At 36.4% G+C, this 22,975-nt stretch overlaps 1 protein-coding gene across 2 annotated transcripts; it reads right to left on the bottom strand.

Moving 5' to 3' along the window:
* Positions 1–43: 43 nt before the first annotated feature.
* On the bottom strand, positions 44–18,446 carry cusr (Copper-only SOD repeat protein). Of its 2 annotated transcripts, none has more exons than XM_051693879.1 (10): positions 18,241–18,446; positions 12,542–14,612; positions 12,181–12,280; positions 8,124–8,201; positions 7,945–8,043; positions 7,357–7,489; positions 7,130–7,244; positions 4,094–4,212; positions 1,131–1,214; positions 44–1,028 (listed from the first exon to the last, which is right to left on the bottom strand). In XM_051693879.1, the coding sequence occupies exons 1-10, from the start codon at positions 18,278–18,280 to the stop codon at positions 934–936; spliced, it is 2,934 nt and encodes a 977-aa protein (XP_051549839.1). In that variant the 5' UTR covers positions 18,281–18,446; the 3' UTR covers positions 44–933. The 2 variants fall into 2 exon arrangements, with proteins under 2 accessions (XP_051549839.1, XP_051549840.1); XM_051693880.1 differs by having other exon boundaries at positions 8,124–8,192.
* Between the last annotated feature and the right edge of the window lie 4,529 nt (positions 18,447–22,975).

Raw genomic sequence — 22,975 nt, 5'->3', positions numbered from 1 at the left:
TATTTTACATATAAAGGCATATATACATTATTGAGACTAATGATCATACTTGACACCCTTTTATTGAAAGCCACAAATGATTTTAGATAACATTCGATACAATTACATGTGCAAAATACGCATTTAAATATAGGTGTGATCAACCTCTTTGTGTCAGTTTGCATTAATATTCATAGTAAATAACCCGCAATACACCCACAAAGCGTGAACACAATTTGCTAGATTGAGCAAGCAAACTAGTACCCTTGATTATTTGGGATCTTAGATCTTAAACCAAATTATACAAACACTATTTTATGAAAACAAGGGCTGTGTTCAATTCACATGGATTTCATCATACAAAATATACAATCAGGGAGCTACAGGGAAGGAAAGGGGTATGAAACAGTATTGCATCAGGCTTTTGTGGAATCTACAAACAAAAGTGGTTGTCCTAATCCTGTTTGAAACACCTGAAGATTAGAGCAGCATAATCCAGAAAATGGAGACACTCGATCATATAATTATCATATAAGGAGTGTGGAATGGGAACAATCAGATTTGGGCGAGTGAAATGCACATTAAATCAGTGGAACAAAGGGAGGAATGTTAGACTGAAGCATTGTTCAGAATAGAGTGCTAGCTTAATGCTTACTGAATACCTGGCCATCCAGATACTGCATTCAAAGTATACTGAAAAATGCACATACTGTGCCCAGAGTGCATACTGTATACTGCAGAAATAAGGGTAAGTAGGGGTAGTATTTTAGTACACTACTTAAAACATACCAGGGACATTTTACAGTATTGATTCTTGTGATATTGACAATGTGACGTTCCAAAGTTGGGGGGTCTGGACGCCTCTGCACCGCATCTGAAGAGTTTATTAAGGGTTTATTAAAGGTAATAAGGAGAAGGCAGTGATTTGAGATAATGTGACATTTTAGTGTCCGTCTAGTGTTGGATCAGTGACCCGAGCAGGCAGACTACAGTTGTCATGATGATTGGTAATGTCCTGCAGGGGACCAGCATCAGTCCTGTGCTTCCACCTGAGGAGGGAAGATAAAACTGATGCAGATGCTCCAGTTGATACAGTGTACAATGCAATCAGTAATGGTGTAATTGTTGGTAGACACTAAGTTAGGGCTTACTTGGACTGCACGTCTTTGATTCTTTGAACGCACCCATCTTCTCACTGGTCTTGACAGAGTTTAGCTTGTCCTTGCTCACCTCACCTGGAAAACAAGTTGATTTCGTAATAATTTCATCATTATGTCAATGCAAATATGTTGTAACATCTCTGTTTTCATTCATTTAACTCGTCGTTTTCGGTTTTAAATCTCTGAGAAATTAAAAGTATTTTGATAAAGTGCAAAGAAGCTCAACGGATCCGCCGGCAGGTCCAAATGGGGGCCCTATATCATGAAAAATGTTTACACTTAAAACATTAAAGTCTCCGTATAAGTAAGTCAGGCATATGAGGTATCATTTGAAAGCTTAGAATCTGAACTTTCTGCATAACCATCACTTCTGCATTTATATTACATAAAATAACTAAATAAGGCCTTAAAACATTCACATTGAAAATTAGTGCCCCCTGGAAGTAATGGGGTAGAAATATTTCTATGGAAATAAATGTCCTTCATATAGCACCTAAATTAGGGCTATTCAACTGGTGACCCACGGGCCAGAAATTTTCAGTGGCCTGCCTGATGTTGTCAGTTGACTTAGGGGCTGTTCACACTGAACTTGTTTTGTGTCTGTTCATGCTGTTTTTCAATTGTTTTCCTATGTAAACTTGAGCTAGATGCAAGTTGCGCCACTTCTCAATGTTTGTACAGTGTCTTGTGCAAGAGCCCTGCGTTTTTTAGATTCTTTCAGCGGTTGCAATACAAATGATCATTATCCGTCATTTTGACGGAATGGGAAGTTTAAAGATCCAAAATCATGGACGACTGATAAGCATGAGTTCAGAGAAACAGAAAAGTTCTGTTCATTAATTTGGTCAAGAAAATATTTGATTTGAAAAGGCAAAAGTTTAAATCATTGCATACTGTATAAAACAAACTTACATTTGGGTAACGTTGGATGCAACTTCACCAACAATAACAAACTTCACTGTTGTTGTTTAATACCAATATTATTATCAGTTTTAATTACTGTCTATGTTATGGGCCAATTTTGAACACTTTTTAGTTGTTGTTTTTTTTCCCAAAATTTTCTGCTTGAAAATTGTTCTCGTGAAAAAAAAAAAAAAAAAAGTTAAAGCTATGAACACCGATGTTTTATTTATATAGTAAACAAATATTATAGGCGTACTATAACAAGATATCTGATAGGAGCTTTATGTTAAAATATTCTTGGCCTGCATGCATCAAAGATTTTGTTTCCATCTCGCCCACTTGTCGATGAAGATTAATAGCCCTGTCATATATCTAATAAAACCTCTCATCCTCAGGACTGTGACTGTATAGTTTATTTTGTTGCACTAATACCACAGTTCAAAATATTTTCAAAATAATCACAAAGTGAAATATGATTTCTGTAAGTCATCAAATAAAAATTGCTCATTTATGCTCTGATAACTGCTGCTGTAAGCCCCAAGGAGCCAAGAAACTTATATCTGCTTTTACCTTAGGGATGTTTCTAAAAAATGAGCAATTTTTTACGTGTCTTTGAGCTTGCTTGGCTGAATAATCCAATGTTGTATTTTAGATGTCCAGAATAAAATATGTCATCCAGAAGGAAAAGCATGCAAAACAAATGATCAGAAAATATGTTTTGGACTATTGATGATTAAATGTTTAATATCTACACAAAGGGGAGGAACTCAGCTTTCTAATGATACCTGGACTGAGCTTGTAGTCCACTCAGAGGCTGCGATATTCGACGAAATAATGAGAGTGGTGCTTGAACTGAAAATTAGACTGAATGTCTATGGACGAGCACATCAGTGAGGGCTAAAATGTGTTAGAGCGCCACCTACATTTCAGATCTGTATATTGTGATGGAATGTGAAAGAGAAAATTTTATTTTTTCTAGTGCTTTCTGCCACCTAGTGAAATAAAATAAAAATACAACTTTCAAAGTGAGGTAGAGTGAACAGAACCAGAATGACATGTTTACAAATTAAATATTATTTATGAATATTTGGAGTATTTTAATTTTTTTGCAATTACTCCACAGTATGTGTGAATGGTGAGCTTTTAAATTTAAGTGTGAAAAATTGCAGGCAGACCCAAAAATGCATCAGAGTTTAAGGGGTTAACACTAAGTTTGGTACCTTGTTGAGTTTACTTAAACCTTTCAGATTGCAAGTAAACTTAGATTTACAAGTTGAAAGGGTTGAAATCTTTTAGGTATTATTTCTCATTCTGTTATAAACTATTTTGAGTACATATAATAATGATTTTGAGATCACTATTACTTATTACTATTGCTCATTCTTAGGATTAGGAATTTGAACAAACCCCTAACCCTGCACATTAAACGCCTGTGTGTAACTTGTCGCTACCGCATAGGAACACACTGAAAACAGCCCCTAGCATTGTGGTGGTGAGTTTTGCTCAGGCAAGCAAACTGTAAAAATCTAGTTAAAAGTGTATAATTCAAAACAATGCTTAGAAAAAAACGATTTTTCTTTTGCCTGTATCGGTGCTGTCCTGTGCTGTTGGAAGACCTCTGTCATGTACTGCTCTTGTGTTTCAGAATATTGTGTAAACATGGTCTCTACTCTCCATCCGCGCATTGGATTACAGTGCAGTTTTCCTTTTTTGTGTCTTTTGAACGGACAGGTTGTTCATTGTTTTGACAGGCACAGCAGAGTTCAGTAGAGGATAGCAACAATCGAAAAGCTCAAATAACTTTGGAGAAACATATCACTACCACTGTCTACCCATTTAACTGCAATTTATATAAAAACCACTAACACAAACTTTCAAAAGAGTCAAGACAAAATAAGTAAGTCTCTTTTTTAGACGACCAATCGGATCGACATGTATGGAGTGTATGTATTAAATGTGAATAAACTGTTGACTGATTAATTTCTGACAAAATACTAGACATATTTGTAATTGACAGAATGAAACACTTCATGTTTTATGTTTTTGTTTACCTGACACCAGATAGTTGACCTGCTGGCATTTCCCATCAGATATGGGAGCACTTGGTAAGATGGACACTCTGGACATTGGGATGTTAAGCACGTCTGCCACTCTCTTCCGAAAGTCATATCTGTATAGAATAGTAAATGTGTCGTAATGACAAATATTTATTGCTCTTTGGGCAAGAAGTGACCTACGGTATATTGTGATCAGGGACTAAAAAATGGTTCAAGGAACGAAAATGAAAATCGAAAATGAACAAAAATTAACAGAAAAAGGGAATTCCCTTTCAATTGTTCTGGAGTAAACACTTTATTTTTAAATGCAGGTAACCTGTTCCCCCCACATGGGAAAAATATGCTCTTTTTCACTTATTTTGGGTGAGGGAAGTAGGTTTTTTAGCTTGTTTTTCCAGACCAGGTCCCTTGTTTCTCTTGCGAGATCTGGCAATACTGCAACTGGTAGGCTATGCCACTCTTAGCACAGAGTACTGTCATTTCAACCCTTATGCACTGTTCGTCATTTTTGAACAAAATCGATTTTGTTTCTTCAATAAAACTGGTTTCCTTTATCTGACGGGTACGAGACTTGGTGACTTTTTATCCATTTCATATCTGAACACACACACAAAAAACTGTTTATTTGATCATTCTATGTGGTAGAAAATGTGACCACCATAGGAAATTAATGGGAAACACTAAAAATCTTTTGTTGTTGTTGTTGTTTGTTTGTTTTTTGCATAATTAATTATATAAAATCTAATAAACAGGGGTGAGACTACCAAACATCAACAGTGCAAAACACACACACACACATTCACTCACACACACACACACACACACACACACACACACACACAAACAAAGCCTAATTGGTCAGACTATAAAACAAGACAATTATTTTTTTAATTTGTCCAAAAAATAAAACAATCAGCCACAATGCAGAACACACACACACCAAAATGATTTGGTGAAACCATAACACATCTACAATGCAGAACACGCGCACACACACACACAGATCAAAGGGAATGTTTACACTCTTTGTAACACCATGTTCAGGGTTGACTGTAACAATAATGTGGCATAATTGCAAAAACTGACAAAAAATAACCTCAAACAAACCAAACAAAATGCTAAAATTTGTCAAAAGTAGTCTTTGATAATGTTTAAATATATATCTAAATGCAGAACTTGACAAAATCTAGAAATCATCTTCTCTTCAACCAGTGATGAATAAGTAGCTCTCTGCAGCCACCTAGTGTTTATACTTGGAATTTCATCTGGTTTTCATATATCTTTATATTTAAAAAAAATATACCACAGTTTGATTCTTGAGACTTTAAGCTTTCAAACGATATGATTTATGAGGATTGGTTCAGTATTTGAGAAAATATTCATAAAAAAGTCCATTTTCAATGTCTTTCAGTTCAAGGTCACATAGGTAAATAAATTAGTAAATAATAATAATAATAATAATAATAATAATAATAAGGTCTAAATACCCACAAATGCACTCAAAATGCACAACTCTTGTAAAAACACTTTTACATGATTGAAGTTAGAGTTGTTACATTTCTTTTATAGCAATTAAAAAAATTACACTCTTAATGTTTCCGGTCACGTTTGACCGTGAACAACTGTAATGTGATTCAATAATGAACAAGGCATAAGGGTTAAAAGAACGTTATTAATCCTCCTATGGTATTTGGTCATTTTTGACTGAAATAAATTTCCCTCATTTAATAAAAATGGTTTCCTATATCTGAGCAGTACATGACTTGTAAAAAAAAATAGGCTTGATTCAATAAGTCCTTTGGTATTCGCGGTCAAAATTGACCGACCATTGAAAATGAATGGGTAAGACAAAAAAACAGAGCAATTCTTTTATCTGTCAAATACAATCAATAAATCAGCCACAATGCAGAAAAAAACACAGAAATTACAGGGTGAGATGTTTGCTAAATAAATGTTTACTATAGAAAGTTTGAAACTTCAAAATGTTTACTCTGATTTAATTTTCAGAATTTTGCAGTTAATTTCTGTTTCTTGATGTTAATTTTCTTGACAGTATTATGAATTTACTTTGAGTTATTACATTTGTATGTTTTAAATAAATTACTGGTAGAAAATTGCTTATTCTGTGTCTTTGTAACACCATGGTCAGGTTTGATTGCAAGCATAATGACATTAACAGCAGAAACTGACACTTCAAATCAATTTAATACTTTCAAATAATAGTTTGATAATATCCAAATATATATCAAAAGGCATATCTTGTGAAAAAAATATCAAATTTGGTTACAAGTCATCAGACTACACAGTAGGAGGCTACAGCCATTTACTGGCATTACATGGTTTTCAAGTCATGTTATTTCTATTTTGTTCACCAGGTGGCAGCCTCGAATTTATGTCACATTCTCATATTTTCTTCATGTTACAACTAATAGAAGTGTAGGCTCTGAATTTATTTTTATTTATTTATTTATTTTAATTAGCTTATTTGTATGTGCAAATTAATGGTAACATTTTGAAATTTGGTAACATAATGATTAAAAAACAAATAGCATAAAATCCCAAAAGAAATTCATAATTTTATTGTTCTCATGTCAGGGAAGAAAACATGGTATCATTATCATCATCATCATCATCATCATCATAAAAATAAAAAAAAGAAGGGTTACACCCTCCGGTCAAAAATGACCACGAATACCAAAGGGATGCGCCATTTTTCAAAACCATAAGGAGAGTTAACCGTTTTTTATTTTGTTTTAACACTTACCAATTCGAAAGGAGGCGGCGGAACAATATAGTTTCTGCTCAGAATGAACCAAAATGAAAAATATTTCGTTTTTAGTCCATGATTGTGATTGTGTACATTTTGAAATCTCTGTCAATGACACTGATAATTATGAATTATCATTTTCATAACAACATTTAATTAATATTTAACAGTAGGGTTAAATATCTTTTGATATTGATTATCAGTTTAAAGAGGCTGTTAGTGACAGTACTTGGATGAAAATTATTTTAGTGAAATAGTCCCACCTGCTGAAGGAGGCCACACTGGGGAAAATCTGCATGGCAGAAGGAGATGCTGGCAGAATATCTGCACATGCAGTTGTGCTGTTACTCAGTCTAATAACCAGTGACCTCTGGACAACTGAGGGTAAACATTGAGTTAAAATTTTACTTATATACTAGCACACCACATAAAATATTACAAATATTATCTGTATGTGTGTGTGTGTAAAAATGTTATTCTAATGTGTTACCTGTAAAGTCTCCGGTGAGCTGCAAATGAATGTCGTTGTATAACTGCCTTTTGAAGAGACTTATGGAGCCATGTTTACCTGTCAGATCTCCAACCTCACAGGACAGAGCACTGACCTGAGAGCAGCCGGTGTTCTGAGAGAGTGAGAGCATTTATTTATTTCTTGTCTGACTTCCCCTTCAGAGTTTCTGATAGAACTATATTAGCAACATATCATGGTCTTTAGTTGTCAGTGGCTATCTTGCATAGGCCTTTCATTGTAATTAAAAACAACATCAGTCATTCTCCAATGGTTTACAATAACGTTAGCAGAACAATAACACAATGTAAAAAAATTTCCTATTAAAACCTATTCTATTAAAAGAATTAAAATCTATTTCTACCTGATCTGACCTATACAAATTTATTTTGTTGGTGTAACCCAATAGAATCAGGTTGATTCAGTCATATTAAATTATATTTTGCCCACAATAAAACCAGTTCATTTAGATGTGACCAAATTAAGCACATGTTTAGGTGAGCTGTCAAAGCATGTTTCAGAACACTATTTTGGCATTCAAAGAGGAAATATTCCTACTTCCTCTCTTACCTCTGCTGTCATGTTAAATGGGTTATACATTTCACTAGAACATGTACTACGATCCAACCCCATCGAATCTTCTGCGATGTACCAGGATGCTTTTGAAACCTAGAAATAAATGAAAGAGTTCCCATATAATATAATGCATTTTATTGACATTAAGACGGTCTGACAAAATTTCAACTTACATTAAATGATTGCGATGCACGCACATCCACCTCTAAGATCACATCACTGTAGCTGCCATCGGGAAAACTCTGTTGGGACTAAAGTCATGTAAATTACATCACAAAGTGTGAATTGCTTCATTCAAGCCTATGCTAATAATAAAACTACTAATTTTTTAACAACTTGCCACCACAATGCTAAGATGTGGGTGGTTGCCAGGGCATTGCTATACAGTTACAAATGTATTCTGGGTGGTTGCTAGGTTATTGCTGACTGGCCCAAGTCAAAAGAGCCCATCCTGAAGTCTCTATGATATTCTGGTCCCTAGATATGATTCGAGTCCTTCCTACAATGCAAGTCAAAGGGAATTGTTCCATGTTTCATCATTTGCCGGGTAAAAACTGTACATGATCTGCACTTAGAAAAGTAATAGCAACAACAAGCTGCATGATTTGAAGTATCATTCACTTCGTTGCACAAACAATGCAGGAAGAGTTACATGCTGAAGTTTATTACATGGGGTTTGGGGGGGTCTGAAAAAGTGATGCTTGCCTTAGCATGTTTATTAAATTAACATATTTATCATTTTTATGTTTTGTATTCTATTTCCTGTTGAAGTTAGTTAATTAGTAGGGCTGTCAATTTAACATGTTAATTCGGTGTGATTAATTATATAAAAAAAAAAACAAGTTAAAAATAATTAATGCAATTAATCATGTGCCCGGGCCATAATAAGGAATATTCCTACCATCGGAGCAATTCAAGCTTGAAGTACCACCTGATGTCTCCAGGGGGCAGTAAGCAAAACTCGCTGTATAGGCAATGCACATCTTAAACAAACCACACTTAGGGCGTACTCACACTAGGCCCAGTTGCCTTGTACCGTGCCCAAGCACGATTGTACCCCCTCCCCACTCCCCCGCTGGCCTGCACTCACATTGCACTTAACGTTCCGGGCCTGAGCACGCTTACGTCATTACGATGCAACTTTTTGTTTTGAAGAAAACAGGAGTCCATCATTGTAATGTTACTTACTTTGTGGCTTATTTTGAGTCGTTTGGGGCGTGGTGACATGCGGCCCTCTCACATGCCTAATTGTCGACACCATCGTACCACTGGAATTTATCATTTTCGTCCGATGAGCTGCCAGATATACAGAGTGCATTCCGTACCTTCAGACACTGAACCCGCAGTTTTTTCAGCTTGTCACATCATTGTTCAATGGTTCTTTGGTATCCACGAGCACGAAGATAGTGGCGAATATTACCAAATACCACAAGAGTTCTTGTGTGTTGTATCCAGCTGTTCCTGTATACTCTCGTCTGCCCAAATTTCCAGTAAACACTGCACCTATGCTGTAGACCAAAGTGATCCCTTTGCCAAGTTTCATCATTGACGTCATGTTTCGAGTTCAGGTTAGCAGTCACATTAGATGCATACCGTGCCTGAGCCAACTGAACCGTGCCCGAGCTCACCTCTTCAAGCAGGCCAAGGCACGGTTCAGTGTACTGTGCCCAGGCACTGGACTTTGGGGTTCAAACATGCTCGGGCACAGTACAGATTTCCTAGTGTGAACACACCCTTACAGAGGCTGCTGCTTCTTAACATTCCTTGAAGTGTCACAGAAATTGGGTTGATTACTCATATAAATAGACTTCATGAATAATGTGTGAAGAGGAATGGGCTGAGTGAATCTTCCCACACATGTTCCTCATCACAGGAATATTCTTTTTTTATTATTTCAGATTTGTGACAACATCGTTATTTTAAATAGCTGTACAGAAATCCATTATGCCTCTTAGGGGGTACTTTAATATATATTGTGCTTTCATTTTAATTGCTAACATTGTTTCACAGTGGCAAATGGAAGTGGCAAACAGATTTTCAACTAGAAGTGGAACTGAGACAATAGAGGAATATACTTATGACATGCACCTGCAGTTATGTTTCTCTCACGCCAATTTTTAGTTCCATTTTATAAAAGGTTAAGGAGAAGTAATCAAGAACAATGCTAAGTATTTTATTCAAACTCCTTTTAAATAAAAAAAACACCTAACACAATATGAAACATGACTGATCAATGACACCTTAATTGAGGAATTCTTGGAGTGTCAGATGAACTTTATGTGAAAAATACAAAAATATCAGGTGCCTGATGACCCACATGTGCATTCTGGTGATAATCTATGAAGTATGGTGAGACATGTTTCCAATTTGGGAATAGTACTCATGTCAACAACTGATCTGTTATGCGTTAGTTGAGTTCAGGTGTCAACACTGTTTTAAAATGTCTAAATTTCTAAGAGATTGTCTAAAAAGTACTTGTTAGGGAATAGCCCTGTTAAATTCAGGGAATTGTCCTGTTGAAAACGTAAATAAATTGTGTCACAGTCGATCTGAACACCCTGAACAACAGCCATCAATAAAACAAGCTCTGTGATCAGCTGTGCAGAAAAGTAAAGTCATCAGTAAAGAGTGCTGAGTGTTCTACAACAAAATACACTAGAATCTATTTCAGAGGTCATAAAGAATTGTTATTAAAGGCCAGACCCAGGTGATTGTTTGTGGATGCATGATTTGTAAAGAAACTAACCTTGAGCCATTGGTGTAATGTATAACCAGTGATCGGCCAATTATGCTGTTCGGTCCTGATAGTGGCATGTTAGAGTCTGTGTACTGATTCTGAAAGTCATTCTGTTTAATTAATCACCACACCATGTAATTAATTCGATTACATTTTTGTATCAATTGACAGCCCTAATTAGAAATATGTAATAATTATTCATAGATACACTGGGAATTTGCTTAACGAGCACAGTTCTCTTTATTTTGTTCACAACTTATTTCTGATTAAAAGTTTGGGTGGGACGCATAGAAAGCGCTCACACCCTTTTTTGGGCTTTAGTTCACATCATAGCCATGAATCATGATTTGCTTCATGCTTGGCCATTAAAGGTGTTCTCATTCTAGAGATCATTTAATTGGACAAAAATCTATGTAGTGCAAGATGTATCATCAGTATTTTTGGTCCGTTTTCCCGAAAGAAAAGACTGCTAATTTTAAATGTGTTTATCTGCTAAAAGTTAATTTTGTAAATTATTAGAAGTACATTAACATATAGATGACCTCAAAGCTATTACACATGGACTAAAAGCACCAAAACTCCAATATTCATTTCATTTAAATTATTTCACATTGCCTTCATGGAAACAGTTATCTGTTCAGTAAATCTGAGTGCCCATTTAAAAATAAATGTGTCAGATGCTTTGGAAAAATGTACTCGATACTGTATATATATATATATATATATATATTGCTCTGAAAATGGACCATCTCTGCTGTTGTTCATTTTTCTCTGTAAATCAGGTGATTTGTCCTTCCGCACACAGACAACTGCAGGTTTGTGCTGCATGTGACAGATCCATCTGCCCACTGTAGAGATGAGTTTCATACTGTCCCAGCAGGACAAGAGCTGTACCCCTCCACAACCACAGCATTACCAAGCCTCTGATCTCCCCCTCTCCCTCCCTCCACCACATTCCCCATCCAACACTATGAGCAGTGTCATCTTTTTGTGGCAGATTTAAAGTTACGGTAGATTTAAAACCATCACTCAGGATAAGAGCGAAGAGAGATCAGCAAGCATCCTTTTTTTGCTCATATTTAGGGTTAGGGTATGTTCTAATCATTTAACAACATTAAACTTCATCAAGTAACTCATCCCGCACTGTTTGTGCTACAGACATGAATAATACCTCAAATCATGCAGCTTGTTGATGAGAGGTGTGCTAGTACTTTTCTAAGGAATCAGACGTACAATTTTGCCTGGCAGACAATAGACGATGAAAAAAGTCTCTCTTTTGACTTGGGCCAGTAGGCAACCAATAAGCAACCGCCTAACATATTTATGCATTAAAAACCACTCAGAACACATTAGCAAACATGTAATACAGCAACCCCCTGGCAATAACCCAGAACACCCTAGTATCATGGAAGCAAGTTTTGCACAAGCAAACACCACCTATTAAAATGTAGTTAGGTGACTTATTCTGATAATGGCTTTAACAGCTTTATTACCATGGTCACCGTTCCGGTTACTGCACTGCTGAATGTAGCCTTTGCAGTAACCCAGTATCCATCTGTAAAGTTCTCTGCTAAAATATCGGTACACCTCATTCTGAGAGAAACAGTGAGAGAAACAATTACATTTTCCATAAATGTGACAATTTTTCTTCTAACATTCCTTGGTGTGTCACAGAAATCGGGTTGATTACTCATATAAATAGACTTTTTTATATAAAGAAAAGTCATCAGTAAAGAGTGCTGAGTGTTCTAAAACAAAACACACTAGAATCTACTTCAGAGGTCATAAAGAATTGTTATTAAAGGCCAGACCCAGGTGATTGTTTGTGGATGCATGATTTGTAAAGAAACTAACCTTGAGCCATTGGTGTAATGTATAACCAGTGATCGGCCAATTATGCTGTTCGGTCCTGATAGTGGCATGTTAGAGTCTGTGTACTGATTCTGAAAGCCATTCTGACCCGTCAGTGGTCCAAACTTCCCACTTATGTCTCCAATCTCATACTGGTCAACCGTTCCATTCCCTGGAGCAGGGGAAGAAGCCACGTCCACAGAAAATGGGTTGAAGTGGCCCATGATGTTGCTGTCAGAGCAGGGTTCCTCAATGCTCTTGATTGGAAGAATATGGACATGGTAGCCAGCAGCTCTGGCATTGAGTCCAGTGAAAGAAATGTTGAGGAATGTTGGTCCTTGAGGAGAGACTTGGGAGAATCTGACTTGACCTTCAGAGGATCCAGGACCAAGCCAAGACTTTGAGCGAGCAGATGGAAAACGGAACAAGGTGAGGTTTGCGCAAGCAATCCGTAGAGATGTTTGGTTTGAACCATGCACCACCACAGAGCGACCAATCATTCCAGACACCCAGGAGGTGGTGTCAGTGAAGAAGCTCTTGGTGGCCACCATACCAACCTCTGGAAGCAGGTACAGAGTCTTGTGCTTGCCAGAGATATCTCCAATTTCACAAGCAAAAGGGCTGTCTGGACCACAATTAATGGCATAGCTACTCAAATTGGTGTCTATGTTGAATGGGTTCCAATGTCCACCAGTGGAAAGACAACATCCCTTGTCACTGTCAGTCTCTGTGCTGATAGGATAGGTGTGGATGTGCCAGTTGTGATTCTGTGTGGCTTGTGTAGAAAGTTTTCCATAAGATAGGTCCACGAACACCGAGACATCTGAGTACAAGTCACTGCTGAGCTGGGTGAAGAGGACAGTCCCCACCACAGGACTGCGAAAAACTGCCTTAGCAACAGACACTTTGCCGGGGTAGCCTATACTTGCACAGGCAAACCTTGTTCCGTTGGGTTGGTGTATCACGACAGAGCGACCTACGATGCTATTCCGCCCAAACAGAGGCAAGTTCCAGTCCGTCAAAGTGGCCTGAAAGTTATTAGAGTTCTCCAAAGATCCATGCCTAGCACTCAGATCTCCTACCTCAAAGTGATCATGAGTGGAACCTCTTGGGGGCGGATACGCTGGGGCTTGAACATTCACATTAAAGGGGTTCCAGTGACCTCCAACGTTGTTATTGCTACAGCTGCTCTCTGGAGGAGATCTCATCTCGGGCAAGGGAAACTGATGCACATGGAATGGCCCAACTCTCTTGTTGAGGTTTGTCAGGTTGACCATTATGGTTGTGAGATCAAAGGGAGATGCTTGATGGAAGGTGAAGTACCCTTTAATCCCTCTCATGTCTAAGACTGCGCTAACTATCTTTGGAGCAACCGTTCTGATCTCTGCACACATGTAGCTTGGGCTGTTGAGGTTGAGGAGAGCAAAGCGGACTTCAAAACTGAAAAAGGCAATTTCTAAGCGAGATTTCACAGGTTCTAGAGGGGATCCAATATTCAAAAGGCCAAGTCTTGTGAGACTTGTTGGATCCAGACTGCTGAGGAGAGTAGTGCAGCTTGTGGCAGAGCTTTGGGAAACAAAAAAACTGATATTTGCAAAAGTCGTGGTCTGATTGACATTTATTAGATTTGAGAGAACCCTTGCTCCTGGTTCCCCAGTCACTTGGCGGATGTAGATATTCCCAGCTATGGGACTGAAAAATCGTGACTGCCAAGTTCTGACCTGGGATTCGGGTGTGAGTCCAGCACAAACCCTGGTGCCGTTACATGTATCCACCACCACTGAGAGGGCATCCAGACTAAAGTGCTGTGCAAATAATGTGGACACATTTATGACAGCCTGGGGCATATCTACAGAAAATATGAAAACACTGTTTCCTATGTGTGATTTCTGACAGGGTGAAGCAAAATGGCCGTACATAACTGGGAATGTAGTGAGGGAGATGTTGAGCAATCGACATGTGCCGGTGCCCGTGAGGTTAACGGTGGACTTCTGGTCCATGGAATCAAAGACGACCCAACCAGTGACCCCCATCATGTTAAAATCAGCACGGTACCGAACACAGGAAGCACAACCTGAACAAAGAAAGGAGAAGAAATAAAAAAGAATAAAAAACCAACATAGATCTTTTCGGTTTGTTTGTACTTGAACATTGATTGTATGTATTGAAGATTTATACCTTGCTAATGGCACATATCAACACTTTAAAATGTGTGTAAATATTTTTGCATGATTTGACTCATTTGTATGACCTTATGTGTTCAGGATGATTCAGTCTTATTTAACTGTGTCTTTACATTTGAATAAAAACAGTTAATTTGGATGTTACAAATGTCTTTTTTTGGCATTTCATTTCATGCCATTTCATTTCAAGTAAATATTAAAAATGTTTGTTCACATGATCAGTGACACCGTAATTAAGGAATTCCTGGAGTGTCAGATAATAGGACCACTTTCTGTGAAAAATTAAAAAAAATCAGGTGCCTGATGACCCACATATGCGTTCTGGTGATAATCTATTTAGAATGGTGAGTCATGTTTCCAACTTGGGAACAGTGCTCATGTCAACAACTGATCTGTTATACGTTTGTTAGACACCACTGATGTGGATTAAGGAACAATATCAGATGCACTCAGGTGTCAGGTGGGTTCAGGTGTCAACACCGTTTCAACATTACAACATTTCTAAGAGATTCACTAACAAGAACTTGTTAAGGAATTGCCCTGTTGAATTCGGGGAACTGTCCTGTTGAGAACATAAATAAATTATGTCACAATTGATCTGAGACACCCTGAACAACAGCTATCAATAAAACAAGCTCTGTGATCAGCTGCGCAGAAAAGTAAAGTTATTAGTAAAGAATTTGGAAGTCATGGAGGCATGGTTTTACAACCCCAATTCCGAAAATGTTGGGACAGTATGAAAAATGCTACTAAAACCAAAAAGGAGAGATTTGTAAATTATATTCACCCTTTTCTATATTGAAAGCATTAGAACTACACATTATATGATGCTGACCTTGTGAATTTCATAGTTTTTTAAATGTACAGTAATTTCAAATCAGATGATTACAACACACTCCAGAAAAGTTGAGACAGGGGCAATTTAAGACTAATAACAATTTGATGAGTTCAAATAACAAGGTGATGTGAAACAGGAGATGTTAAACAGGTGAGGCAATCGTGTCATAGTATATAAGGAGCCTCCAAAAACAGCCTAGACATTCAAGAGCAAGGATCATTCAAGACTTGTCAATTTACCAACAGATGCTTCAGCAAATAATCCAGCACTTTGAGAACAATGTTCCCCAAAGACAAATTGGAAGGATTTTGGGCATTTCACCCTCTACAGTGCACAATATAGTTAAAAGAATCTGGAATCTGGTCAAATCTCGGTGCGTAAAGGACCAAACGAAAACCACTTCTGAATGTGTGTGATCTTTGATCCCTCAGATGTCACTGTCTTAAAAAACATCATTCATCTGTAATGGATATCATGGACATGGGTTTGGGATTACTTTAGTGAACCTTTGTTAGTCAACATCACTCGCCGCTGCATCCACAGATGCAAGTTAAGACTTTACTATGTAAAGGAGAAGCCATACATCAACACTGTCCAGAAGCGCTGCCGACTTCTCTGGGCTCGGTCTCATCTTAGATGGAAAGTAGAACAGTGGAACTGTGATTTTTGGTCCGATGAGTCCACGTTTCAAATAGTTTTTGAAAAACAAAGCTGTTGTGTCATCCGGGCCAAAGATGAAAAGGACCATCCAAGCTTTTATCAGCGTCAGGTCCAAAAGCCAGTGTCTGTATGGGCCAGGGGTGTGTCAGTGCCCATGGCATGGGTAACTCGCACATCTGTGAGGGCACCATTAATGCAGACAGATATGTACAAATTGTGGAGCAATATATACTGCCATCCAGCACTGTCTTTTCCAGGGACATCCCGGAATCTTCAGCAGGACAACTTCAAACCACATACTGGCAGGAATAAGCAGAGAGTTCAGATGCTAGATTGGCATGCCTGCAGTCCTGCCCATCTCCAATTGAGAATGTGTGGTGCATTATGAAGCGCACAATACGACAATGACGACCCCGTACAATCGAGCAGCTGAAGACCTACATAATGGATGAATGGGGGAAAATTCCACTTTCTAAACTTAACAAACTTGTGTCTTCAGTGCCCAAATACTTAATAAGTGTTATTAGATGAAATGGTGATGTTTCACAGTGGTAAACACTCGACTGACCCAACTTTGTTGCAATCATCTGATTTGAAATGACTGTACATTTTCAAAAAACAATTAAATTCACAATGTCAACATCATATAATGTGTAGTTCTAATGCTTTCAATATAGCAAAGGGTGAATATAATTTACAAATCACTCCTTTTTGTTTTTATTAGCATTTTTCATACTGACCCAACTTTTTCAGAATTGGGGTTGTACTTTTCAACCACATAACCATGGTTGTGCTTATTTAAAGGTACAAAGTTTAAATTAACATTTTTACTAATACAATTTAACTATGGCTACAATAATTTTAGGCTTGTTAAAGTACATATGCAATACCTGTTTCCAGTAAAACTAAACATCCACAAAGATATCAACCACAGTTTTTTTTTGTATATGTTCAGTTTTATGATTCCTTCTTGAACACAAAGTAACACTCGGTCACTGAATAATTTAATCATTGTCAAGCAGTTATAGTGCACCTTGACACATGTATCAACTAACCGAGAAAGAATCATATCGAAATCTTAAAACGCATAGCTTTAACTTTATCCCTCTATAATGTATGGGTCAAAATTATGCAATTACATATGTTTTCTTTAAAACTACTTGTTTTGTCAATGAAAATTAATGTTAATGATAATTTTGATTGTGTATTTTTGTACGTACTTAGCTATATAAATTGGGACAAATTTGTCCCCAGAGGTTAGCTAAAAGCCTCCGTTTGGGGACATTTAGGGATTCTCAACTGGAAATCTGGTGAAAAAGTGAGCATTTTTTAAAAAGTTTTCTATTGTGGTCTGGGTTAGTATAGTTTACTAATTATAATTAGCTTTATATAAAAACCATAGAAGTCTATGGTACATCCCCATTTAAATAGCTAAGTAAATATGTGTCTGTTTCTAAGCTCCACTGTCAATAAAGTTATACTATAAATCTCGTTGGATAAAAAGCACCTGCAAAATGACAGCTTGCTATTTATCTTACTTAATATGAATCTGAATTTGAACATGATATTTAACATTGCCTATTTATATAGGCAATATACTGATAGGAAAATGACAAAAATAAAAATTGACACACACATGTAAAATAGGGGTATTATAACAATAAATCTCCCTTTGCATAAAAATAACAAATAGCAAACTAAATGTGAAAACAATTATTTGACACGATCAAAGACACATTTACTGAGGTTTTCCTAAAACATCAGATGTAAAGATCACTGCATGTGAAATATATATAGCCTATAATGCATATACTGTACATAACATATGAATTTTTAGGTTAATATGACACATTGATCTAGGAGACACAGCAAATCCAGAAACTTTCAATGTATTTAGCAAGAGTTTTCTGCAAACATAAACTCAAAGTTGAATCATGTTAAGAGTTACAAAACACCCTTAAATATGCAGTACTGGGACGCATACCCCTAATTCTTTTAGGAAAAAATAAATCAGGACTTACCCCACAGGCTGAACAGAATAACAGCTCCTGGAAGCAACATGTTGACAGCCGCTGTTTGGGTGTGCGAGTGTGCGTTTGTGAGCAGTTGAAAATAATAGAGATCAAGTGTGAGTGGTTTCACAAGGGAAGCCCCTTTGTGTGCATGTGTGTATGTACACAAGTCTATACCCCTCCTGTGTGTGTGGACTCTGACTATTTGCTGTGTCAGTGTGTAACTGGTTTGAATGAAACTGTGTGCTTGTCTCTTCAATAGTCCAGAGGAAGGACAGTTAAGGGAGTGGTTTGATGGCCAAGTCATTCTGAACACCCTGTGTTCACACTTTTTTAACACAGAAACTGACACAGCTGACATAACATATGCAAAATGCAATTGGCAAATAAGTCTCTAATCAGTGTGTTATTTCAAACATATGTACCTGCTGACAACAACTTCTACTTTGGGTCAACATTAAATAGGTATATGGGACGATAGGATAGCATTTTAATTATGGGTGACATTAAGGCATTACAGCAGTAGGCATAAATTAGCGAATAGGAAAACAATATAATACACTATAATACACAAAAATAATTTTACAAAAATAACTAAATAGTGTCCAATAATTTTAGAAAAAAAATCCATGTTAAAAAGTATCTTGCTGAATTGATTGCTTTCTTCAGTGTTGTTCTAAAACAGATGTAACATGGTTTACCTGGTAAAACAAAGAATTTGCAGACATTTTCTAAGCTGAATTTGCACTTAAACATGTTTAACACTTTAAGCTCTGCGGGTATTTATAAAGATTTCCTGTTTCAATGGCATACCCACAATTAAAGGCTTATAACTCAAAAAAAAAAAAAAAAAAAAAAAAAAAGGAGGATCAAGTCTTTGGTATAATTTAAAAAGAAAACTTTTCACATTTTTAACGATATAGATTATGATAAATGATTAGACTCTCAGCCTAAGGAAATGCTGAAAAATCAAAAAAAATCTTGAGCCAAAAATGTACTTTTTTCTTATCTTTTTTTATTTAACATTATACTGTATATCTTAAGGTGTAAATAAGGTAGCTCCAAAAAACTGCTTTTGTTTTGTTCCCAATCATGTCATCTGTAAAATGTTGTGTTGATACAACAAAGCAACCAAAAGTTATAGCATTACAAAAATAATTTATCCTAGTGTTCAAAGCCTCTCCAAACAAATAAAACATAATAATTGTACATAAGAACTAATTAAACATGCAAATACAACAATGACTAAAGGTTTGCTCTCTCCAAAGCATGCAGGCATGAGTAACAAGATCTCATTCAGTTCCATTCTGTGTCATTTGAGCATCGAGTCTGTGTCATGTACTTGGCGCCATCTCCTGGTCACAATATATAATTACAATGAACGATCCTCTCTGCACATATTTGGATGACTTACACCTCTGGTTGCAGTGATCTGAATCCTAATACGGTTGGTTTAGTGTTCTATGGCCCTGGACAACGTACTACATTATTTCCGATGAAGTCTACTGAACTAGGAAAGCTTATGTGTTTTTATCCAGATAACACATTATCTGCTGTGCACACAAATGCGGAAAATAAGCAACACCTGTTTACATGTAACATATATGTCAAAAACATGAACTTAGCTATTACTCACTATATTTTTGTCTGTGAGTTAAACAAATAGGCTGGTTGTATTCTACTCTGAGAGCTTTCCAACAACATACGACACATGGCTATTTTATCAGTTTGATGTTTTTACTGATTACAATAATATGTGTAGTGCAAAATTATTAATAAATTATCAAAACAAAACAATTCTGATTTGTCTGCTAATTTCAAAGCACTTGTTTAACTTTAGTCATAATGCCTCTGTGCATTGTAAAATACAGCTTCTAAGCTTTAAAACAATACCTATTTTATGTTGGTCAATATTGTAGTTATTAATAATTGATTATTGATCATTTTCTCTGCAGGCCCAGCACTTAAAGGGTTAAATATGTAAAACAGAGCTTAGATAACTTTGCTCTTTTTTATAGCTTTAAAAAGGAGGTGCAACACTGTATTTGATTAAAACTTGCATGATGTTTCGGCCACCTTCAGGGTCTTCATCAGACATCAAGAAGAACTTGAACAAACAACATTTAAAATGATGTTGTCTTTTTCATATAAGAAACCATTAAATTAGCCAGAATATTTGATAAACAAACACTCAGGAGGCGAGGTATGTGTAGAACTTGAATTCTGAATGAATTCTGCAGAAATCTGCAGAGTTTTCTGCCGGTGCAGATTCCACATGAGCCTGGTAATGAGTATAGGTTTATTAAGTTTATAAATACACTAATATTAACATGAGCTCTGCATTTTGTTAAATGAGTATAACTAAGACACATTTCCCTCTGGTTGGAGTAATAGAGCACAGGGCTCTTTTGACAGGATTTGTTGGCTGCGATTTTCTGATTGGTGGATCTTTCTCTGCTGGATCATGGGTAGTGTAGTTCTTCACCAGAAATACCACTATTAAACATTGATTTTTAAATAACGAAGCTAAATAACGCAGACTGATGGCTTCAACAGAACCATCGATTAACAACCTCTGAGCTTCAAATGTTTATAACATCAATTAAAAATATTTTTTTTAATGAGGAAAGTGAATGGGATTTTTACATTCGGAGCCCGACTGTTGCACTCTTTTGCAACCTATCTTTGGTATCCTTTTATTTTTCCAGTATTTGACTGTTGTACTTTTTCATTTCTCTTTGTGATGTGGCCAATGTAGAATATGTCCTTGTTAAATATAGGAGGATGTTTAATTTTTGGCCTAAGTTGCTTTAGATGCGCTTCAGCTGGTGCTATTTTAGATACACAAGAGATCACTCTAAGAGAAAGAGAGAGTGCTCAACAATTCAGTGTATTTGAAAGATGCACATCATTGTGGCTATGTGTAGCTGTGTGTGTAGAAAAACGAGAGGAAATTTAATTAAGTTGACTAAACATGCCTACAGCAGCTGCTCTGCTCCATGTCAAGTTATATACTAATCTGCTGTGCTCACTAATTATCTAATCTTTCACTTATTATTACTTTGGGGGCAGCTCATTTAGATTTTTCATTTCATCTGAACTTTACAAACTAAGTTTTACTTTAAGTTCACACAAAGACATACAGACAGTGCAGTGTATATGTTTTAGGACATTGACACAGATATTGTTTTAGTAGGGGAGATCAGAGGATGTACTTTTGGGATGTCCAGTATTTTATTTATTTTTATTATGTATTTATTGCTTTAACCAAAAACAAAAGAAGAAAGTGAAAGTGGAGATTTATAGTAAAAAAAAGAAAAAAGAAAAAGAAAAAAAAAAAGGACTAACAGTTGAAGTCAGAAGTTTACATACACTTAAGTTGAAGTCATTAAAACTAATTTTTGAACCACTCCACAGATTTCATATTAGCAAACTATAGTTTTGGCAAGTCGTTTAGGGCATCTACTTTGTGCATGACACGAGTAATTTTTCCAACAATTGTTTACAGACAGATTGTTTCACTTTTAATTGACTATATCACAATTCCAGTGGGTCAGAAGTTTACATACACTAAGTTAACTGTGCCTTTAAGCAGCTTGGAAAATTCCAGAAAATGATGTCAAGCCTTTAGACAATTAGTCAATTAGCTTCTGATAGGAGGTGTACTGAATTGGAGGTGTACCTGTGGATGTATTTTAAGGCCTACTTTCAAACTCAGTGCCTCTTTGCTTGACATCATGGGAAAATCATTTGCTGTAATGCAATGTCGTACAAGACCTCTAGGGGGAAGCATTTCTCCATGGTAACAATATGCAATTTCCACATAAAATGTGACGTTGTAGTCTGCTGTGAATAATATACCAAGTTGTACCTCTAGATGGTGGCAAAGCTTTGAAATGAAAGGTTCATTTTTTTATTCTGACATCATGTCAGCCCAGACTGCAGACACATATACAAGACAAAATGGCTCTTGCATTTTCTGTAAATAGAAACATTTTTGGTGTGGGGAACTACAAGTTATTTGCAGGGTGCAACGGGGCTAAAGCCCCCCAAGGGTAAAGGCATGTTTAATTTTATTGTCTCCCAAAACACTAAATTGCAACAAACTACAACAGTACTTGCCTAAACACCTGTTTGTCACTGTACACAGCACAGATGTCCTGACTCATGAGATCACTGCATGCAAGGTCTAAAGTTTGAGGTGATTTGATCTAACATTGTCATTTTTAAAATGTTGCAAATTTATGTAGCTAATGAGAATACCTGAAATTATCACATTTATTTAGAGACAAAAGACTTATGTCACTTTCAGTTTTGTTCAAGGTGATTAAATACAAGTTTTTTAATAACGGTCCAATAAGTGAAAGGATAGTATTTGGGGAAAAAAGCCCCCCGTTGCATGAGCTAAAGGCCCACATAAAACAAATTGGAGGGGAAATATATTTATGAAAAATGTTCAAAGTGGTCTTACATTGACTGATCCAGTCACAATAGAGATTAATTTGTTTAATAAATGCTTATGATGTTATGAAATGCCAAATGTTTTTTTAAAATTAAGCATTATCTTAATGTGCAACTCAAAAAGTACCTTGCTGTCTCAAAAGTATTTGCATAAGTAAATAAGATTTATTGAATATTTCAGCTCTGTAAGTCCATACAATACAAATGAATGGTGACCATAATTTTGAAGCTCTAAAAAGCACATAAAGGCAACATAAAAGTAATCCTAAAACTCCAGTGGTTT

Source organism: Myxocyprinus asiaticus, chromosome 49 (assembly GCF_019703515.2).
Source record: "Myxocyprinus asiaticus isolate MX2 ecotype Aquarium Trade chromosome 49, UBuf_Myxa_2, whole genome shotgun sequence".
In the NCBI taxonomy this organism is placed as follows: Eukaryota; Metazoa; Chordata; class Actinopteri; order Cypriniformes; family Catostomidae; genus Myxocyprinus; species Myxocyprinus asiaticus.
Note: the sequence above shows the minus strand (reverse complement) of the source record. Positions and strands in the feature narration are given on the sequence as shown.

What these genes read in the sequence shown, in the direction of transcription:
- cusr (XM_051693879.1), bottom strand. Translation starts at nt 18,280, where the DNA reads ATGTTGCTTCCAGGAGCTGTTATTCTGTTCAGCCTGTGGG. An exon ending in TATTCTGTTCAGCCTGTGGG is followed by an intron (nt 14,613 to 18,240) that starts GTAAGTCCTGAT and finishes TTCTTTGTTCAG; the next exon opens with GTTGTGCTTCCTGTGTTCGG. An exon ending in AGTGTGGCCTCCTTCAGCAG is followed by an intron (nt 4,213 to 7,129) that starts GTGGGACTATTT and finishes TATTCTATACAG; the next exon opens with ATATGACTTTCGGAAGAGAG.